The 22814-nt window shown below is 39.5% G+C and overlaps 1 protein-coding gene across 1 annotated transcript in view; it reads right to left on the reverse strand.

Moving 5' to 3' along the window:
• lhfpl7 (LHFPL tetraspan subfamily member 7) overlaps positions 1-22814 on the reverse strand; it is a gene marked incomplete at both ends in the record, with an annotated part of 130552 nt that overhangs the window by 88204 nt on the left and 19534 nt on the right. Inside the window, one exon of the mRNA XM_079247150.1 lies at positions 3170-3308. Coding sequence (XP_079103276.1) covers positions 3170-3308 — 139 coding nt within the window. The remainder of the gene's footprint in view (positions 1-3169; positions 3309-22814) is intronic.

A 22814-nucleotide genomic window follows, 5' to 3' on the forward strand; every position in this document is an offset into this window, starting at 1 on the left:
TCTCAGTTGCTGCAAAAAGTCATATAGTATGCTAGTGTTGAGCTGGTACTTCAAAATAATAATAAAAATTGCGGCGAAACTGGTACTTATTTTTTATATATGTACTTATATAGTTTTTACAAGTTACGACTGAAAAGACGATGCACATGCACCCTCTGTCCAATCAGAACCCTTCCCAACCCGCCGCTCTAAGGAGGAACTAAGTGAGGACGTGTTTCATGTAAACCTTCATTCGGAATTATTACTTTCATGTAAACTCGTAGGAGAATACATTAATTCCAAATTATTTAATCCCGAATTATTCATTCATTCATTATCCTAACCGCCCAATCCAATGAAGGGTCGCGGGGAAGCTGGAGCCTATCCCAGCAGTCTGGACAGCTCGCCAGTCCGTCGCAGGGCCACTGTAGAAAATGCCTCAAAGTCACCAGTGTGATGTTTATTGTTCACTTAAGGGTTAAAGTCGCGTGGTCAGCTCACAGGGTGCGTAGGATTAGTAAACTTATACAGGCGTGCAGAGAGTTGGTCGACAGGTGGGCACAATGGTGTGGGGACCTGAGCTTTGGTTTGGTTGGTGTGCGTGAGTGACTGGTGAGTAGTACTGCTTAATAACCATCTTGCTTTGGTGTTTATGTGGCCACTGTTTGTCCGACACTTCAGATGAGAATTGAGCTCATTTGTGTTAATATTAAACCATGCTAGCTCCGTGCCTGTGCAGCTAAGTAGCCACCGAGCTCACCTTTACCTGTAACTCATAAGTGAATTGGCCATGTTTGTATGTTATTTGTATCTAATTCTGCCCATGTTAACAGCACAGTTTTATCCATTATACATTAAGTTATTTCTGTGCTAAATCTGCTATAATTACCTTTAAGTAATGTTTTATCGGCGTTTGTACGAAGCTAACATTAACGTGCTACCGGGAGTAGCCCACATGGACTTTCACAATAAGAGCATGCAATCGGAAGTGACGTATAGTTCTATTTACGGTAACTTGACTAGCCAGAGAGCTTTGTCTGCAATGTTTTATTTGGGTTTATTTTGTATTAGTTTGTTTATTGATGTGATTAGAGGCATACAACTCCAAGCTGTTCTTATTTACCTTATTTGCTTTGTGTTATGTCTATGTTTATTTGCACTGATGTTAGTTGCATTTATTCTATTTTGTGTAGGAAACCACACATCCCCACCTTTCCTAAAATAAAGACAAGATGAAAAGATCTGATCAGCCTCCAGGCCGTTTGTTCACGTTATACTGATTGGCTTTAAGAAGTGCTCTGGCCGGCACCCCAGTGTGAACCTGGTGATAATTTCAGAACAAGCTCCTTACAGTCCCTTCAGAACAGCCACACAGAGACAAACAACCACTCACGTACACACTCACTCCTAGGGGGAATTTTAGAGTAACCAATTAACCTAAAATGCATATCTTTGGATGGTGGGAGGAAGCCAGAGGACCCGGAGAGAACCCATGCATACACAGGGAGAACATGCAAACTCCATTCAGAAAGGCCACTTTCCAGACCTTGCATCAGTCGAGGACTGAACCAGCAACCTTCTTGCTGTGAGGCCACAGTGCTAACCACTGTGCCACTGTGCAGCCTCATTCTGAATTACTAATTCAGGATTTTAAAAAAAAAACAAAAAACGTAAGCGTAGCCATTGGTAGATAAAAATATTGCATATGTGCTGATATCTCTGTTGATGTGTGACACAAATGCTGTGCAAAAAAAATAAGCATCGCCATCAAAGCAGGCTTCTCCATGAGATGCAAAAGTAAAGTTGACAAGCAGCATTTCATCAGCAGTTTATTTCTCCCAATCTGCCTGAAAACACACATTGTGAAAATCCAGACTGACTATATGCGTGCCACAAAGAAAGCCATTGTTCTTAATCTCCTTGTTACAGTTTAGCAGCTCACTTTGATGGCACACTCTCAATACATAGACACATACAGTACTTGCATTTTTGGGAAAACAAACAGTCTTCTGATCTGCCCTCCCAGGGGCATTGTGGGCTCTACTAAACCTCCGTCTATCTAGACAAGAGTCGACCTGGAAACAGAACAAAGACCCAGATCTTCTCTCTGCATCGTTAAAGTCAGCTTCTACAATAGACACACAGAACAGGCAAACAAATACACATACTCAAGAGGCTCAGTTTTCTTGCTTTGTCACAGATTTGTTCTCATCTTCCCAAAGCCACATTGATCTGACCAGATCCAGACAGAGAGGCACGAGAGTGTGGCTGTTAGCAATGAGCACCACTTTAAACACACCATTAACCATACCTTGTGAAATTCCACCTTTGTCAATAAAGATTTAACCTGCCCAGTGAGTTGAATTGGGTCTTTAATTATGCTTTGCTAAGGGATTTAAATGCGCTACTATTAGCAAGGACAGCAACTACCTAAATGAAAACAGGGAAGCATTGTTATAAAAAATGCAATTAAGAGCTTGTGCATCTAGAAACAGAGCAGGCATGTGAAGTGATGTGAAACCTGCAAGTGTTAGACAGGCAGAAAAATCCCAGAAATTTTAAACTGCTACACATAGAAGAAAAATACTTCGCATAAGCCCCAACTACCATTAAAATGGTCTAATGCACAAGGCAGAGAGGGCTGGTACGAAACAGTGACTGGAGCCCTGAGCTCTTGTGTGTTATTGGTTTTTAAAGCTAAAGCGCTGACAAGACAGCGTTATGTTTACAGGACTCTTTCTCTGTTCGAGTGAAAGCGGCGGCCAGATAAGTCACATGTAGCCCTGAACCAATGACCTGTGTTAAGGAGGCATAATTGTCTTTTTACAACAGCCTCTAAATCTATCCTCGCTTTTCTTCGCTGGCTCACCCCTGCCATGCAGACTCTGGTTGCCTAGCAGCAGCTGTCCTCGAGATGTTTCTTTTGTTTTTTTTTGACGGATGGATAACAAAGTCAGCTCTTTTTTTCATCATGCCGATAATAGGCAGAGCTATCGGGGCTCGTTGCAGCATGAATCTAATCATGAAAGACGAAGGAGTGGAGAATGTCATGAATTTAAGAGGAGCTTTTTTTTTTTAAATAGATGTTTGGTTTTAACTCAATTATTTTGTCATAATCAAACAATCATGAGAAATTAGTTCATTTCAACGAAAAAAAATAGAGAAAGTTTGTATTTATTTTGTTACTGACCTGCAGCCATCTGCATGTAACCCGCCAGAGTGCAGATCCTCCTCTCACACCCTCCACTGGGCAAGAAGATAGTGATGATGGCCAACAGGGAGCTGGCTGCCAGCAGAGCGCAGCCTCCTGAACACAGCACTGCACTGGTCTGAAAAACAAACAGAACAATCTCACTTTATATCCATGAATTTCACACAAGAACTTTTACCTAGAATTTCTCTTTAAACCAGATCTGCTGAAATCCAATGAGGTGCCTATAAAAGCAGAATCTGTATTTAAGCCTACTGCTGGGATGTAGTTTGGATTTTCATACAGTTTGCTTTTTTAGTGACTCCTGAGAGAATGTGCAGTCCTGGCACGGCGGCCGACACTTAAGCCAAAGTGCATCTCAGCGTACCTGTGTCTGTGTGTTACGTTTGATCATCACAGCCTTTCAAAGTGACTCTCCAGCTTCAAGGAAGCTGCTACGTGTCGTCTTCAAGACATTTAAAAATGATTTTCTTAACGACAAGTGCAGCACAGGAACACAGACAGCAAACAGTGATTAGCAATGCAGGCGGAGGCGATCACAGGGAAATGTCTTACATGCACAAGGGAATTACAGGCCTGAAACATGTGTCATTACGCATGTCCCTGATGTGACTGGCATGAATGGAGTGAGGGTGAAAGCAGAGCGATTTCCATGCCTGACGGAATTTAATTAGCCAGTTCTGGATGTTTGGAAGAAAGGCAAAGAAAGGAAATGCAAGAGTGGCGTAGGGGCAAATGATGATCATTATTCTTCCAACCTTCATTTGTCCAGGTTTGCTCAGTGCATGTGATGTGCTTCACCAATCCCCTGCATCACCACAACAGATACACATGTTACAGATCAGCTCCTTGAGAGGTGGAAGCTAAGTGCCTTGCCCAGGGGCACCTTGGCCAGAGCAATTATGCAAGGGTAGATGATGTGCAGAAACACAGCAACTCAGCAAGAAATTTTTATTACTTATCATTTTGAGAACCATTAAGAGCTTAATTGTATTTGATTTATAATTCAAATATAATTATTGTGCATGGTGAATGAATTTTTCTCAGTCATTCTGCTGTACAGTGCCAAGTCACCAGGGCTTCTTTTGCATTAAAATTAGACCTAAAAATCTAGAGACCATGGTCCAAAGAAAGTAAGATATGCTGAACAATGCTCAGTTTAAAAGAAAATTTGCTTCAAAGGAGGTCTTTTAAAATGAAGACGAGGAAAGAGTTATAGACAGAAAATGGTTTATGTTTCCATTGTTTAACAGCTCATTAAGTAACTGAAGATAATTATTTGTTCATATTAGGTAAAAGGTTATATTGTGTCATATTAAAAGAGTTAGTCTGTCATTTTTAAATAGTGTTTGTTTTAATATAATAATGATTTTTTAAGTTTTCTGCAGTGCAGATTCACTACATGTGCCAGCCTACAGACCTTGAGATATCAAGGTGCCAAACTCAGGACTTTTTAAGGATATTATTCCACACAAAACCCTTCCTGGGTGAAATGTATGATGATATTTTGGTTTATATATCAGCAAGTAATCTAGCACGCCACATGGTACTTCTGGGGAAAGACTAAGTAAATGACTGGATGAAACATTTGTCTGTCAAAGCCATCAGAAAACTTAAGCCAATAAGTTTAAAATGAACCAACCAGAAGCAGGTTAATCGTAGCTACCATTGTTGATGCTCATCATACCTAAATCTCTGGATGCCTGCTGATACAGATTTATGAGTTTCAGCCATAAGAAGAAGCTTTAAGCCTACTGACATAGATTGTTCTGTAATGATGATAACCAATATTTTACAAGAAACCAGTTAAAATAAACAATCAAAAGCAAACTGTTATAGTGTAAAAACTGGATATTATCCCAGCAAACACTGAACAAGAGGCATCGATCACAGGGCACAGAAAGACTAGTACATGCATTTTTAACTTCTACTGTAAATCCTAAACATGTTCTGAAAGATCTTCAGTTGATCCAATATGGATAAAGCTTCTGATGTGACTATTCCTCTAATTCTAGCTTCTCTTTAGTGGCTCTCTGTTAAATTCACAATAGAAAATAAAAATTCTTCAACTTCTTAGTGATCAAACTACACCAGGGGTGTCAAACTGCAGTCCTGGAGGGCCGGTATCCATCAGGTTTTTGTTGTCTCTGTGCTCCAACACACACCTGACCGACACTCAAACAGGTTGACAAGAAGTTGCTGGATCCATTGATTTGAATAAGCTGTGTTGGTGGAGGGAAACAACAAAAACCTGCCGAATTCCGGCCCTTGAGGACTGGATTCTGACACCCCTGAACTACAGTATATCATAACTTAACCATTTAAGGTCCTAGTGTACCATCTGGAAAAGGTAAATTTGTGGTGACTTAAACAGATTTCTTTAAAAAAAAATGTGGAAATAAACCTGCCTGAGCAATCTCTACCAACTGGTTTGTGCATGTAAAACCCAAACTGTTTTAACAATATTGTTTCAAATTTCAACTATTTCACTGTTGTTACATTATTAACGTCATTTTTACCTTCTTCTAAAAAAAAATGTATCATGTTTATTCTTGTCCAAAACAAACAGAAAAACACTGAAATATTTTTCTCTGGCCTTTTTGTTAGTGTGAAAGTTAAAGGGTTAAAGCTGTAATAGTTCCATATTTATTCTGCAGTCATTTGACAGACGCTTTTATCCAAAGTGACCAATTAACCTAACACGCACACCTTGTGGATGGGAGGAAGCCAAAGTACCCAGAGAACTACACATACACAACTACACATACACACAGGGAGAACATGCAAACTTCACACAGCCAAGGCTCACACCAGCGACCTTCTCGCTGTAAGGCCTCAGTGCTAACCGCTGAGTTAAGTACTATGCTTGCAGACTGCAGGTTTTCTTGTGTTTCCTAGTTTCTAAAATTAAAATGGGAAATAGGGTTTTCATGGAATCTGCTCCCAGTTTAGGTTTGGGAATCAGACACACTCACTACTTTAACAAGCTTGAAGCTAATAATAAGACATCAGACAGAATATGTTCAGACCACAAATGTATAAAGAACTGAAAATTTTGCTGTGAAAAGTCAGAAAAACATACATATATAGTACCTGTATGGTTTTACATATTCAACAACATTAGCCTTCATACCATGCTGCAACTCTGGGTATTAATTTGTAATAGCTAGCTTAAATGTTCAGCTAATATCACAGTTAAGCTAGCTGCTAACATTGTTCTACAACCATAAAGCACAGAGGTTTCACAATTAATCTCATTTGGTAAAAAATGTATAGTTCAATTTCAAGTTTTTTTTTAAAGTTGCTAAATACTGCTAAGAGAAACAACATTAGTGATTTATTGAGCAGAAGAGTAGAGCTGCTATTAGTGATCAGTGCTAACAACCTCTGCTAACATTCAAGCTAATGCTTTTTATCAAGGAATATAAGAAGAAAAAAAATTTTTAAAACATTTTTTTTCCTCCCTTTTGTTATAGCTTACCAACTGAAGGAAGACAGAGGAGAAGCACCTCAAGACAGAATAGCCATTAATCTACATGGCCTTTGTTCTCCTGTCTAGCCAGAATGATATTCATGTATGCAGAGGAATGTCTCCTTTCTCTCCGCTGCTTGATCTTGGCTCGTCTTGTGGGCTCAAAGTGTGCAACCTACCTCCCACCATGCTGTTCTCAATTCACCGTGACACATTAGAGGTACATCATGTCTTATATAGGGGAGTAAAGACTGAGAGGGGGAGGACGGTCAACCTCCATTATGCAAGGTTCACCAAATACAAAAAGACAGATGAAGTCATATTCAGCTGAGTTAAGTTTGAGGAGAACAATTAGCATAACAATGCATTTCAGTAAATGCTTGTAAATCACAATATTTCCATACATAAGCTGTAAATCCAGTTTATTTCTACACTGTGCCCACTTAATTATCTGTAACAGAAATAGATTTATACACATGGCATTTTCTGCGCCATTTAAACACAGCCCGAGAGACTAATAAAGGCTATCAAGGAGTTAGACAAAGCCATTTTAACAAAAAATATGACCAAAATTCCAATTACACGCTTCCAACACTTTGTCTGTGTACAATTGCATTTTTATTAAAAAGAAAAAAACATAGACTTTTACTTACAAGCAATACACAAACAGGAGGTGTTTTTACCTCAACTATACTGTTGTTCTGAGCACAAGCTAATCTAGTAGAAGATAAGCTGCTAACAACACAGATTTTTTTAAACGATTCATCCAAAATAAATTGTAATTATTTGTGAGAAACCAGTCAAGCCATTGCAACAGCTGGAGCCTGGGAGAAATACCAGACAGAATGTTCACAGCTATGAAACTAAGTGTCAGTAGTTCCGCAAAAGTTTGATGAAGTTTTAGATCAAATTTAAAGTATACTAAAAATGGAGATACTTTTGAACCATTCAGAAATTTCACACCAACACTCACACATTGCAACCAGAGAATAACTGGTGGATCTAACCAATAAGGACAATCCAATTCCACAATCCTTCAAACTGAACTCATACAAGTGTTACAGTGCTGATAAAACTTAAGGCTACAGGAGCTGATACAAATGTTAGGATAAACTGGCACCATCATAAAAAACTGTATTGGTCTCCCGCAATAAATGATCCACGTCCAGAGCTGCTGTAGACCAATAACTGTAACAATGCACAACAAAAAAACCTCCATTCAGCTGCTTTGAGTAATAAAGGAACACTCTTAAGGGGACTCTTTGATTTCCAATTACATTAAGGAAGTCAGGGATTACACTGCATGGGCCAATGAAATTTCATTGTCTCCTCAATTGGGAGTTACAAGATGGAGATAGCAAGACATGTCTCATTAAACGCACTTTGCTTCGCCAAGCCTGGACTGAATGGCTAAATGTCTCAGCACTTGGCTGTAGGAAATGAAGGGTTTTTGCTCTTGATAAGTGCCAGGGAGAGGGCCGGGGAGAGGAGACAGCCAATGCTCAGTACCGGCCCTTGACAGAAATAACTCCTCCACTTTACAATCGAATGCCTCGCTTTTATGGAGGACAAGAGGTGAAGCGAGAGCCTGGTGGATCCATGGATAAGCAGACGTGACGATTTTGCCATACTGCCAAAGGGCTTTGTGTGTGTGTGTGTGTGTGTATGGGTGTGAACAGGAAGGTGGGGGATACATGTGTGTGTGTGTGTGTGTGTGTGTGTGTGTGTGTGTGTGTGTGTGTGTGTGCGTGCGCGTGTTTGGGGGGGCTTCAGCATGCAACTGTTCAGGTAAGACTTTTGTACTCAACTGCTGTCCATATCCTCTATGTGCTTACCCCAACCCCCCCATCACTAATCAGCATTCAGAAGCGTGAGGTCCTGGTGCTCCCAGTAAGTATCCGCCTTCACACATCCTGCTTTCAAGATCCCGTTAGAAGCACAGAACAGCCTCCCAGGACGTTTCTGCTTCAGCCACCACACACAGAAAGAATCAGCAGAGACTTCGTCAGTCTATGTCTTGCTCTTCAAACCGTTTCTTTTTACCTTTCTGTTCGCTCCCCGTGAATGTCATGTAACTCCATCATCTTTTAGAGCAATGCTGATTATCCTGCCAGTCAGAGCGCTAATACAGGAAAGCATTTCACACCTCTAAATTAATGTGCTGAATTATACATCCATCCCCTCATTGATCTTCCCTGGGAGGTGACCGCGAGAGAAAGTGTCATTTGGAGAAGTGTGTGAATGTGGTGGTGGTCCTTTTGAATGGCTGACAAAGCGGTGTGTACCGAGTGAATACGGGATGGAGAGGAGGCGAATGAGCAAGTGGAGAGCAGATTAATCATCTGACAAGTGGATGGAGTGTCCATTTGTGCCTTGGGGACATGCTGCAGATAGGATGTGACATTAAGAAGCACTTAGGAGGACACGGTAACACTTGCGGTTCCCCCTTGAAAACGTACACACATAGGACACGCGTAACGAACCATTCAGTGTTCGCATACAAACACGTGTTCGCCTATTTTACGTTAGACTGAAACAAAACCGAGCCATGCAAATCTATTTTCTGATTAACACGATGACTGCGACAGGAGAAAATGATATTTTAGTCAACAAAGGAAGCAGGGTAAAGCACAGTAAAAGGTGTAAAGGAAACTAATGTTTGTTGAGCAACAGAGAAAAAGCTGATAAAAAGTTAAAAATCTTTTTTTTATTTATTTTAATAGAATTCCCCAACTAACATGGACCACTGTGTATTTTGCTCTTGGTGGGAGTTTTCATTCAGATGAGGAAAAACTTTGCTGAATCCAAAAGAAATGTGTTCATATGTGTGTTTGTGTGTGTGTATTCATGCACACATGGCCACACCATCTCGACACAACAGAGAGCTTAAAGCCAAGAAATATGAGACACAAGAGGAAGAGAGGCTCTACGCTCTGGTAAAAACATCAATACAAGGTGCAGTCATGTGAAAAAGAAAATATACCCCATTTCATTTCTATGGTTTTACCTTTCAGGACATATAAATACATAGAAGCTGTTGAATTGTTTCTCCAAAACTAGTAAATACAACCTCTTTTTAACTACCATTTATTATTATTTATTCAGAATGACAACTAAGCCAAAATGCTGAAAAAAGTGTGAGAAAACTAAAGGTTAGTGATCTGCAGAATAACCTTTAGCTGCCATATTTTCTGTTTGACATTATTTGTTTCACATAACTGAGCAGGAGCTTTTGTCTCCTCTTTTTCTTACAGATTTGTTTCTGTACATTTATATTTGCAGCATTTCTTTATGTAAAGCTGTTTTGAAATCTCACCAGAGAATTTCATCCTGGTTGAGGTCTGATTGTAAGCAACACCTTGATCAGTTTCTTTTTCAGCTTTTCTGTTGTAAATGCTTTTCTCTGTTTGGGTTGGTGTCCTGTTGCATTACACAACTTTAGCCAAATTCCAGCTGTCAGATAGATTTACTCATATCTGGCTTGAGAAAACATTAGTATTAAAGAGGACTAGATGTCAGCTCAATGAGTTGCAAAACAAGCCCAAATGATCACCTTTTCTCTGCTTGTTTCTCTCAGATGATTGCTGATGTCATACTCGGATAATGTTAACACACACCTGGATGCTCCAGACTAATAACCCGCTAAAACACCTGCTCTTATAAAAGTGCTCATACTTGCTGATGATCAGTCAAATTAAGGGCTTTTGATTAAAGGCACCTGGCTGCTATTTACCCTTTTTATTTAGCTATTTTTCACACAATTCTGTATAGTTAATGTTATAGATTTTTTTTTTTTAATAATTTCCTTTAAAGTAAAACATAAGAACTGGAAGAGGATGTACTTTTCTTTTCCTTTCCTGTACAATTGTTACTGAAAACATTTACAGACCAAATAAAAATGCTACTTTTGGATGTTGAGAAAATAAAACATGCATCTGATGTCAAGCTTCCCACTATAAAACTTGCTTGAACCACTAAATTTATCAGGTTGTAGTAGTTTCAGATGGAAAAAAACTCAATTTGTGATTAAATGCTAGCATAAATCCAATCCCTGCCTTTCTAAGCTGTTTTATGGCTGAAGTCCACTGATACAGGAACATTAAGAACCAGCTTAGTATCTATCTATCTATCTATCTATCTATCTATCTATCTATCTATCTATCTATCTATCTAAAATAAAGCTGAAATAAGCTTAAAAAAGGCTAAAGTCAGTGTGCAGTTGCTGCATATATTTTTGGGTTTCATGTGAATTCTTTCTATTACTATATTAAATACTTTATTTATCTTCACGGGAAACTGCATGTTATATTAGCAACCTGCTCCAATAATCACCCACAGAAAGAGAATAAAGGCAGAATACAGTAATTCATTTATCAGGAAGTTGCATTAAATAGACGAAACCCAGTGTGCAGAAACTTAAGACGTATTTTATCTTGTATTTTTTGAGCAGGGGCTTGGAAAAGCTTTGTGTCCTCTATATGTGCTGAAATAACTACCAGCTCTTTTCCTCAAGTTTAATACTTAAAAAAAAAAAAAAAAACTTTAGTTCATAAGTTCTTGAGCCCTCTGAGTTCAAAGAGCCTCTCTAACTAGAATCCTGCTGGAAAGTTACCAAACTTTGCATCAGACTTTCCTGCAGTTTATAAAAAGGAGATGTATGAGGTTAAATAGCAGTTTTAATGTTGTTATGTAGTGGACTGGAGATGTGAGCTGTGTATTGGCGATGTGGAGAATTTTCATCAAAATATGACACTACAATGAATAATTTAGAAAGATGAAATACCTAAATAATTCAAAATGGATGCGTTAGAGGGCTGATTTTGGAGTTTCAGCGCTATTTCTGTGCTGTCTAAAAAAGCAAAGCTGAGGAATTGATCTTACTTTCATCACATAGTTGATTCACAAAGGAATTTTTGGCAGATGTTAACTTCACTCCTGAATGCTTATTTAGTCAAATGTTACAGAAAGTGCACACAATCTGGAATATTTTAAACACTGTTGGTGCTTCCTTGATGAAAAAAAACCCAGCTTCCTTTCTGTTGGAATTTATAATGTTTGATACCACAAATCTTTTATTGATTAGTTCTGTAATCTTTGCCCACATGGAGACAGAAGAAAGCACCTCACTGTCATCATACCCAGTGTTGTTTTTGCAGGGACCCACACAGGACACTCCCTGCTGCCATGCAATGCTTTAATGTGGTGCTGAGTCTCTGGTATCAGGTTAAATAAAAACACGGTGGGAATATCTCACACTGAGCAACTGTCTTTACACACACACACACACACACACACACACACACACACACACACACACACACACACACACACACACACACACACACACACACACACACACACACACACACACACACAGAGTTGAATGAATTGGGAGACATGCCATATATGAACCCCAGGCAGGAAACAGTCCCGATGAGACATGAAAACCGTCACAGTTTTATACGGGTCTTTGTTTGGCCTGTCCTGTATGTGGGGGGCAGGGAAGCTTGATTTACATTATTGCACAGGTCAGGAATGACGGACACACCACACGCTGCAGGAACCTGTACTAGTTGTTGCTGAACAGTCAACATGTAATCTAAACAGCTTCCATAAATTAGGTTTGAATGCAGCATCATAGCTGATGGGACTTTGCTCTACTGAATCGTAACTCTTGAGCTGTATTAGCGTAACATCCAGCGGCTCTGACCTGCTGAACGAGGGGAGATAATATCGAGGATCTAAGAGGAATTTTGGTCAGGAACGTTTGTGGAAGAGAAAAACCCTGAATGATTTCAGGAGAAGTCATAATGACAGCTGGTTAATTTCTGATTTAAAGAAAAAAGAGAAGAAGAAGAAAAAAAAAATCATCTTTCTCCTTTGTCCATTGTAGCATAGGAAGCAGGAAAAAAAATCTGTCCTGCAATTCCTTATAGCAGCAACATTCAGTAATGAGTGTTTGACCATGTTCACACAGCAGAGACATCTCAAGAATTGATAAGATGAAAAAATATTTGTGACTCCAGGGGGAGTGGGGGAAGCTCGAACGGTGGTCTTTCTTTGTGGAGTTTGCATGTTTTCCTCATGTATGGGTTCTCTCCAGGTTCTCTGGCTTCCTCCCACCATCCAAAGACACACATTTGGTTATTTTGGTTACTCTAAACTGTCCCTGAGAAGAAGTGGGTGAGTGAATGGTTGTGTGTTGGCTGTGATGGACTGGTGACCTGTCCAGGGTATATCCTGACTCTCACCCAATGATTGCTGGGATAGGCTCCAGCTTCCCAGCGGCACTTAATTGGACTAAGTGGTTCAGAAAATGATGAAATGACCCGCATGTCTTTGGATGGTGGGAGGAAGCCGGAAAGGCCACCATTCCAGGGAATGTTTTTTACAGAACAGACGCACCACTATGGGGAGGAAACTCATTTCCAGGTCTTGTACCCACAATCTTTTTCCCTCTGTCAGTTTGTGACTTTAGGTGAGGGTAAGAAGAACATAGACCAACCAGTAAATCAAGAGCTTTGCTCGGCTCCTTTTGAACCACATCAGACCGATACAGAGCCCCCATTAATGTGGACGTCCCACTTATCAGCCTGTCAATCTCCCGTCCCACTCTTACCAGATACATGAACACTCCACCCTTTTCCAACTCAGCTGGACATTCGTATCCCTGCTGCATCCAAAAACTTTTCCCAGTTCCTTACGAATTTCTTCAGTTTTTCACACAAAGACCATTTTTCAAAGTGTATTGCGGAAAGACTACAGGGTGTAACTTTCTGACCATTCAACCATATCTATTGGCTTAGCTTTTATTCATATATTATTATTTATGACTACTATTAAGAAAAATAAGAAAGAGAATATGATGAACTGGGTGATGCATTACTTGGAAACTGTCCATCTCTCAGGACCATGAACTGGTAGATGTGACTCCTGCTTTATTTTGATTGGCTCTAAATATTTTCATTGTTTTTCAAATAACTCTGAAGGCAATCCAAAGGATATCGTTCACCACTGTTAATGTGTGTTTAGTCACATTGTGAACTCTGTCATCCACTTAAATCGGAACAATATTTACAACCATCATTTTATATTTATCATTATTATTCTTAGAGTGGTGAGCGCTCAGAGTGATTCATGAAGACAAGTAATGAGTAATGCAGAGGACTCGTGTCACGATGAGCTGCTCGCACTGAGCTGCTATGATGCATCTTGTTGTCGCATTGATGACAAATGAGCCTCATATGTTTGAAGGTGCATTTTTCAACTTCTGTGACTGGAAAAATGCAGGTTGTTGCACTGACAAATATCATCTCAGCCAACCTTCTCAGTATTCTTCATCACTTTGAAAAGAAAACAAAGGAAGGAGCTGTTTTTTAGCAGCATGCAGAAGAAATGCTGGTGAAGGATTAGAAGTGTACAGAGACCACAAAGCAAGCATGGAGAGAGTGTGTAGGGGCTCAGCAGTTTCAGGGGGTTAATTTTGTCTAGCTCACAGCGCTCCAGTATGGTTGGCCTGCTTCCAGTTCGTCCAGAGCTGCAGGCAGCTGCTTCACTGCCAGGTCACTAACTACCACCTGCTCCACCACCTGGAGACCAAAGGGACTTTATTTGTGGGCTCTAGGGTGATAAATAAACTCAAATAGTTGTTCATCAATGAGCCAAAGATGCACTGTGACCTGTCACTATCAACAAGTCACCAGCTGTGTTCACAGCCAGCAGAATGTCACCTGTGAGCATGAATGTGCCCAGCATACACCACTGGCCTTAATCAAGACTGTGAGCAGATCACATTCTTTATGTACGAGCCGTGGAAAGATCCTTTGTTCTGAGGATACAGACAACACAGCATGCTTTTTACCTTTCCAAGGTATTATTTGTAAGGCTAACATTTAATCTTATCAACATTATTTCTCCAAACTCATCCATGTGCATCTATAGATTTGTATCTTCTATACTAATGCAGTGTGAAGCCAACAAAAATGTAAACAAGGGTAGAAAAAACATGGCTTAGAAAAAAAATAAATAAAAAAGCAAAAAAATTCTTTAAAACGTTTCAACAAAAACAGAAAACAAATGACACTCTAGAGAGAAATCACAGTAGCATTTTTCCACTGTAAATGCCATTATATTCTATCATGTTTTTTCTGCTTTGAAATGACTTTTCAAACATGATTTATTTCAGCCTTTGCATAAAAGTCTTGTAAATATAAACCGCCTGAGGTGGCTGCCAACCTGCCAAAAAACTTCAGCGAGGCTCTGGTCCCAGAATTGCAGCAGAAAGACGTAAACCCCAGCTCTAGTTTCACATGAGCTGTGGTGCAAGATGAGAAGACAGATGCACGTTGGTTTGATCTCAAAGGAGAATCATCTTTATGAAACCCTCAGGTAGAGTACAGACAGACAGTGACTCATGTGGAAGAGGAGGTATGAGGAGGTTATAGGAGAAAAACCTCCTTTTTAGGTATTGTTCAGTGAAAAACAGGCCTGTACATAAAACTACATGAATCACTACTATCATTTTGAGCTGTGCTTTTATGTCACTATCTTTTAGTTTAGCTGTATTTTAGTTCTTTGTTAGGATCCTGCTGCTAGAAGCCCCAATCATCTCTGATTGCTCTGTTTTAAACGTGCTAAACGATGCTCTAAGTAAGCAGTATAGTAATGCGTATGTACGGCTCCCTTTTCATCGAGAACAATAATGTCCCAACCTTTTCTCTCAATACCACATCATCGTGAAATTATATTGTTTGGCAGAGAAATATTATTTTGTTTATTGGCTGCTTGTTAAGTAAAAAGTGGCAGAGGGAAGTATCCTTTCCTCTGCTTTATTGTGAGACTTTTTAATATGGTGAAACTGTGCACACTAGTTTATTTGGTGTGAAAAATATGTGACCCGTATTGACAATTTTAACCCGAACAGCTTTAGTCATATTTTTTCAAACGCGAACCAGGCCATCTTTATATGTGATACTAAGTCGGACACATATAACCAACCTCAGTCTAAACGGTCTCATCGCATTTCGTCTGATTATTATGTCACTGGAGTGATGAATGTCACAATTCTGTGCCAGAGGGTGCAGAAAAATTGTGTCTCATAAGTTTGCCAGCTCCAACTGCACAACTCCTGTACTGATGCACACATGCTAGTATCTGTAGCATCCGCATTAATCTCACATTTACATCACATCCTCCTATGTCCATACAGGTCACGCAGGGGTAGAAACTGTTCATAATGGAGTCCGATGGCATTCACATTTAAGTAATAAGATGAAAAATGACAAGAAAAATTTGGATCAGAGAAAAAAAACTGAACTGAGCATCAATTCCTGCCGTGTTAATGAAGCAGAAGATATTGTGCGTGACTACGATGGACAGAACATCAGTCATTATATCCAAGAGGAAAGACGCAAAGAAATCTGGTCGACACAGCTGTCTACAAGGGAAAACTAAAGAGAAATCTATTAAAATTCCTTAGAACTTGGTACTTTGACATTCTTTGGCAATGTTTATTCTTGTAGTTGAATTTATAAAGCACACAAGTTCAATTATGAATGACTCCAAGTCTGAGGCAGAGAGATGAAGCCCAAACAAGATCTTCTTCCACCACTTTTATTCACTTATTCATGGCTAACAGCTGCATCATACCACGAAAGTTTGTACACTCTCAGAAAGGTCTCTACCAAAGAGAGTGATGGGTACTGGTTGGTCCAGTCCTTAGCCTTTCTTCATACACTGTTTCCACAAAGAGGTCCAGCTTGGTACAGAACAGTTTGGTTCAGTAAACTCCGTAAACAACATGTTCTATTCTATTCTATTCTATTCTATTCTATTCTATAGTCATTTAGCAGACGCTTTTATCCAAAGCGACTTACATATGAGTGAGAACAACACAAGCACGAAATCAAACAGTAGAGGACATCGTAGGAAGGTGCTAGTGGACTGTCCAGCTAGACGCAGGTCCTTCCATGAAGTGCTACAGGCTTTTAGTTTTTTTTTTGTTTGTTTGTTTGTTTGTTTTTTTTTTTTGGGGGGGGGGGGGGGGGGGGGTGTTGTTTTTTTTTGTTTACTTCCTTCCCACCCCATAATATCATCTATGTTATAATACAAAGAATTAATACCATGACGTTTGTTGCAAAGAACTGGGCTAAGTTTTCCAACTTTCCAATAAATATAGCTATACTAAGTGTTGAACTTAGTATAGCTATATACTTATATACTCTGCAGAGCAGACAGAGTTTGGGAGATCATTCCACCATCGTGGCACAACAGAAGAAAAGATATGTTTGGAATCCATCCACACCAGGAGCCACTATGACCACAGAGGCAGCTGCTACAGGGACAGTCCAGTCAGGGCAGGCCTGGTGCCACACCACAGCTATTCAGGCTGCCGTGCAGGGTCCTCAGCTACTCAGATAAGGGACCCCCTTAATGGCAACAACCCTGCAGATCAAGCCGACAATGGTCCCAGCGTGGCAGATCTCCATGAGAAAAACCCATTTTGTGTTCTTTCTTCTTGGCGTGTGACTTCCAGCAACCACAAACCCATGTTCCATTTAAACATGATTCTGTTCCTGCTTTGTTCTTATTGCCGAGGTCAACAGGAAGTGATGATTTTTCCCACCAATTGATGGCAGTGTGTCAAGCTCCACCCTTCAGGGTTGGATGTGTAAGACTGGAACTCCAACATAAAGGTACAAAAAAGTAGGAAGGATTGGATCAGATATTTTGGCACCTTTCCCTGTTTTTTGAATGTTGGAAACATGAAAAAAAAAAACATTCATTCATTCATTTTCTGAACCGCTTAATCCAATTCAGGGTCGCGGGGAAGCTGGAGCCTATCCCAGCTGGCTTTGGGCGACAGGCAGGGTACACCCTGGACAGCTCGCCAGTCCATCGCAGAAAAAAAACATACAAACCAAAAATTCTGGGAACAAAATAACATGACCTCTTTAAAAGGCAGCTAAACTCCTTTCATAATTCAGTGATGATGACAATAACAATGGTAAAGGCTTGTTGACTTAATAGGTTAATCCAGAATTGTATGACAAGCGACCATGTGTCCATCTGGCAGTGCTGAGCCCAACCTGCCCACAAACACATGCCCACCATTATATGGCTGCGACCAACTGTTTTCCCACAGAACAGAGATTAGATACACAGCTCACATATCTGCTTCTCCCTGACCAAAGCTGAGTAATTGCAGCCATTTCATTCCCATCAATTACACCTCCTAAAGCTGCCATGTGCCACCATGAGCTTAGATGAGAGTCATCGACTGCCCGGCTGGGGGAGCATGGGCAGGGGGGAACAGAGCATCAAAACAGCAAGTGGCATCAGAAAGGCCTTTTTTCCATGCCCTTATTTTATCTTGGTCTCTTTCTGATCTCACTTAATTGGTCTTGCTGTTGGGGAGGTTTTCTCAGCCTGGACTGAAAAAAAGAAAAAAAAATGTTCTCCATCTAACAAGAAACTTTTTTATCACTTCTCTCTTTTCCAATGCGTTGTTGTACATAATAGATCACAAAAGCCTCTCAGATCAGGATCAAAAAGCTAGTTTAAAAATGCACGGGATCTCTCACAGCACTGCTTAATAATGATCTCAGAAGCAGGCCAGAGGTTTTTATTCAGGCTTTTTTATACAGTTGCAGCTGATGGATTGTGAAAAAGAGGAACCCCAGGCAAAGACACTCCTTTTGTTTCTCTCTTCAGTGGATGCAGTAATTGAATTATAGCGCAGCTGATACTTTAGCATCGAACCTCCTGGATCTAGATAAAAGATCCAAGGCAAAGAATTTGTCTTTTTTTTTTATCTGCTGGCTTTGAGAAGAGCTGCTAATAAGAAATGGATGAAAATTTGGAAATGAAGTGCTAAATAATTTAGAGGAAAACGAGAGGCAACAACTCAATCAGCACGCTTGCTCATTAGACTAAACCTGTGTTTGGCATTCAGATAAACAGCAAAGAGGTGCGGAGAGAGAAATTATGGTTGATCTTTTTACATCAAACAAGCACAACACGGTAGGAGATTCAGAGACAAATAGCAGGATGAAGGGAGAGTGTGAGACGAAAGAGGAATGGAGAGAGGATCTGGGGGAGAAGGAAGGGAGGAACGCTTCTTAAAAACCTATAGAGCAATATCAAACTCTCACACGCTGAAATAATAACACCACAGCCCACATACAGGAAGGCTCCATCTGTGCATGCCTTACCCATCCTGTAGCTCTTTATCATCAACCCACCTACTCAGACAAGTAAGAAAAAATAAAAATAACCACTTGACACATGGAAGCTCTCACCTATGTGTTTGGCAATGTAAACCGAAAGCAACATTGATTCTGTTTGAGCATCTTTCTCTGGTGTTCTTGGTTGTTCTACAGGCTCCCAGTTTACAATCACGATCATTTATAATTAACCCTTACCCAGGTGCAGATGGATCAAAAACTGACTCATTTTAGATAAAACTCATTACTGACATTAGATCACGCTTCTTATTCTGCTTTATCTTGGGTGCAACATCGATAATCTAAACATATTTACTCACAACTAAAAACACGAGAGTCTGCTGTGACTGCAGTCACATCAGGTATGATCATGATTTGGACTCTTTAAATGTGCCATCTTTACAACAAGCAGGAGAAAATTCTTATCTTACCAACATAATATTATCAAATAATCAGGCCTCTAACAATGCTTTTAAACCAAATTAGTTGGGGATGAAAATGTTTTGTAGTTATATACATCCACATCTTAAATATCTAGTGTTTGCCCGTCGCTGTAAATTGTGAGATGGTAATGTATCCCTATGGCTGTTTTCTGCAGTACAGCCTTCATGTGACATGACAGGATAATAACTTAGTATGATAAAATATACACGCTTGTGTTTCCCAGCATCTAAACATCCATTTATTTCAAATATGAAAGGACTCTTTAAAATGTTTTGCGAGATCCATATTGTGTTGCATGAAAGCTTTCCGCCATCAACACCTTTATCTTCATAACAATGCGGCCAAAACAGTGTGTTGAACGTGAAATTAGCAAGAAACAGATCTTGTTTTGATATTTGATCCTGACTTTTGATTTAAGAAAAAGATCCATTTGGTGCAGGGGGAGCCCAAGTCTGGTCCTCAAGATCTACAGTCCTAAAACAAAAATGAACGGCTTTCCACCAGTTTCTGAAGAGCTGAATGACATGCAGATGAGGGAACTGAGCCATTTGATTTAGTTGTGTTGGATATAAGTCGCATATAAAAGTCGCGGGACAGTAAGTCTCAACAATTAACACCCTTGATTTAGACATATTTGAACAACAGGGTTAATTTTTCAATCGAATCATCGCCTTATGGTTTGAAAAGTAAAAGGGTCTAAGAATAAGAATGGCAGTTTTAACTGATTTGGGTAAGTGAGAGTGAGCTACTTCCCATGATCCTGCCACAGTCCAGTTCATAGGTTGGGTTAATGAATGTGGAGGTCCTGAGAGCAGAAAACAAGACCAAGTTTGAAGCATTTAACTTACAGCTTTGAGGTATAAAGCCACACTTCAGAGCCACACTCAATTGAAAAAAAAAAACAGAGCTCCAAACGTGGAGCTAAACATTTAGCAGCAGCAAAGACAAAGACTAAGACAATGATCTGGAAAATGGGCGACAGAGCTCCAGCAGAGGATCTACTGAGTGAAACAGATGTGAGACAGGTGTATACCAGTCAATAAAACTAAGACCTAGAACACAATAAAGTAGAAAAATGACCTTATATTGTCTTTCCTAAGCTCTTTTCTTCGACAATAGAGTTAACGAAAGATGGAAGAAGAAATTCGGGAGTACTTAGGAAAACACAATCACACTTACCTTAAGCTGTAAGGCAGGTCTGCAGCACTGAAACTACAGATGTTCAATAAATATTCTACAAAAAATGCTTTAGGGGCTTCATCTAATCACAATGTTGCTGGAAAGCTGTGTCATAGATGTCATATTAATAAAAAAGAAATGAAAAAATACGATTTTAATATCAAGTTCGTCAGTAAGAAACTGAAAGAGAAAGACAAAAAAGTGAAACATGGATGTTTCACACACTGTCCTCATATTCAAACACACAAATCACAATTACTATAAAAATAATGGAACATTACTTTGAAAGCTGCAGCCAAAAGAAATTGTGGGACAGAATCTTAATCCTTCATAAAGGTCACTGGGGTGTTTTCCTATGTTGAAAGAGATAACATAGCACAGGAAACATTCACATCATTCATTTAGGAAGTAAAAAAAAAGACTATTTAACTGGACCACAGGCAGGAAGTAATACTAAACAGAATCACAAGGAAAACACTGACAAAATAAATAAATGAATAAAAAACACATGAAACAGCTATCTTGAGACACAGCAGCAAGATAAATACACAGAAGATAGTAAAAAGCTAATATGGTAAGAGACTAAAGGCCAACCAAACAAAACCATTAGGAATGCATTGATTCTGAGACCAGTATCATGTATCAGGCTGATACTGTGTGTGTGTGTACTTGTACTCAGAATTCACTAAACTGACCCCGATACTAATGTGATAAAACTGTGGTTGTCCAAATTAACAGAGTAACACAAAGAGATGAATCTGTGGAATTAACGCTTAATGATCACTCATGTCATATTAAAAAATTCAAATAAAAATTCAAGCAATATCTTGGCAAGAGAAGCTGATTTTGGGCATTTAGGTGCCCTGTCACAGCTATGAACATATTCCAATAAAAAAAAAAAAAAGCACTTTATCTTCCTTATAAATGAAGATTCTGACAGTTTTCAAGTCTTACATTTAGAGGATGGTCTGGCAATGGCCCATTTGATATCTCACACATTCATGCACACAGTCTTTCTGGCATTCTGGTCCGCACTCCTTATCTAGTGGAATTCATTCGTACCCATACTGGTATGCCGTATTCGCAAGTAATGAAATGCAAGTACTTGCTCTGTTTGAAAAAATATGGTATCAACATATCACTAAAAACCATGATATCTAAACAAAAACTGTAAGTAGAATTAAACTGAATTAAAAATAAAAGAGTATTATTTAACAAAAAGCACAATAAAAAAAACAATGAAAATCCAAAAGTCATAATCCAAACAAATGAGAGTAAACAAAGAACACTTGAATCAAATGAAATCTTGACAATGAACACCCTTGGTTTAGACATATTTGAACGACAGGGTTAATTTTTCAATTGAATCATCTCCTTGTGGTTTAAAAAAAGTAAAAAGGGTCTAAGAATAAGAATGGCAGTTTTAACAGATTTGGGTGAGTGAGAGTGAGCTACTTTCCATGATCCTGCCACAGTCCCGTTCATAGGGGGTTAATGAATGTGGAGGACCTGACAGCAGAAAACAAGACCATGTTTAAAACCACTGACAAGAAGAAATCCACTCTTAACCTCACAATTAATCCAGATCATATGTGAGTTTACAGGGATAAAGATTTTTCCAATATTTCTAGATCAGGATTTTGGGTGTGATACTTACACCTACTTTACTTATGACAAAAAGAGAACTTGCACATGTTCTTATGGGCTTAAGTTCTCCGATGAAGGACTTTCAACACTGCAATGTTTCACATGGTGCGAAACCTTTGAGCCTGTAATAAACAAGCTTACAAGAGAGTGTGGGCTAAAGCAAAGGCTGTCCTCCAGTGAACCTCTCACAACCTAAAAATCTCACTCAAGCCTGGCTTTCTCCTGCATTTATGCATGATCTGCACTACCGCTGTTCCCAAGTGCACATTTCATAATTCATACATGCATACTGTACTGTAGCAACTGGAAATGCTAGCATATCTGCATCCACCACTCTGCCTTATTTCATCAGCATGTCAGGCCGCTTCACTCGCATTGTAGCAAACTTTATGAGACAAAAAGCCAAAAATTAACAGCGTACTATCTACCAAAATGAAACTCTTTGATTTCAGCATCAATATGGCAATCACAGCGCTAATGTTTCATCTCAGCGAGGAGATTTGCTTTTAAATAAGTCAGGAATTTTCTTTTCTGCACAAATCAAGAGGCTGATAAATAGTCTGTTGCCGGCTCTGGATTGCTGTTGCATCAGTCTACAATGTATCATCTTTGTGGCAGAAAGAGCATCTGCTGCATGTTAAGGAGCACTGTGTCAGGT

The sequence above is a fragment of the Telmatherina bonti genome (assembly GCF_933228915.1).
Source record: "Telmatherina bonti genome assembly, chromosome: 10".
Classification (NCBI taxonomy): Eukaryota; Metazoa; Chordata; class Actinopteri; order Atheriniformes; family Telmatherinidae; genus Telmatherina; species Telmatherina bonti.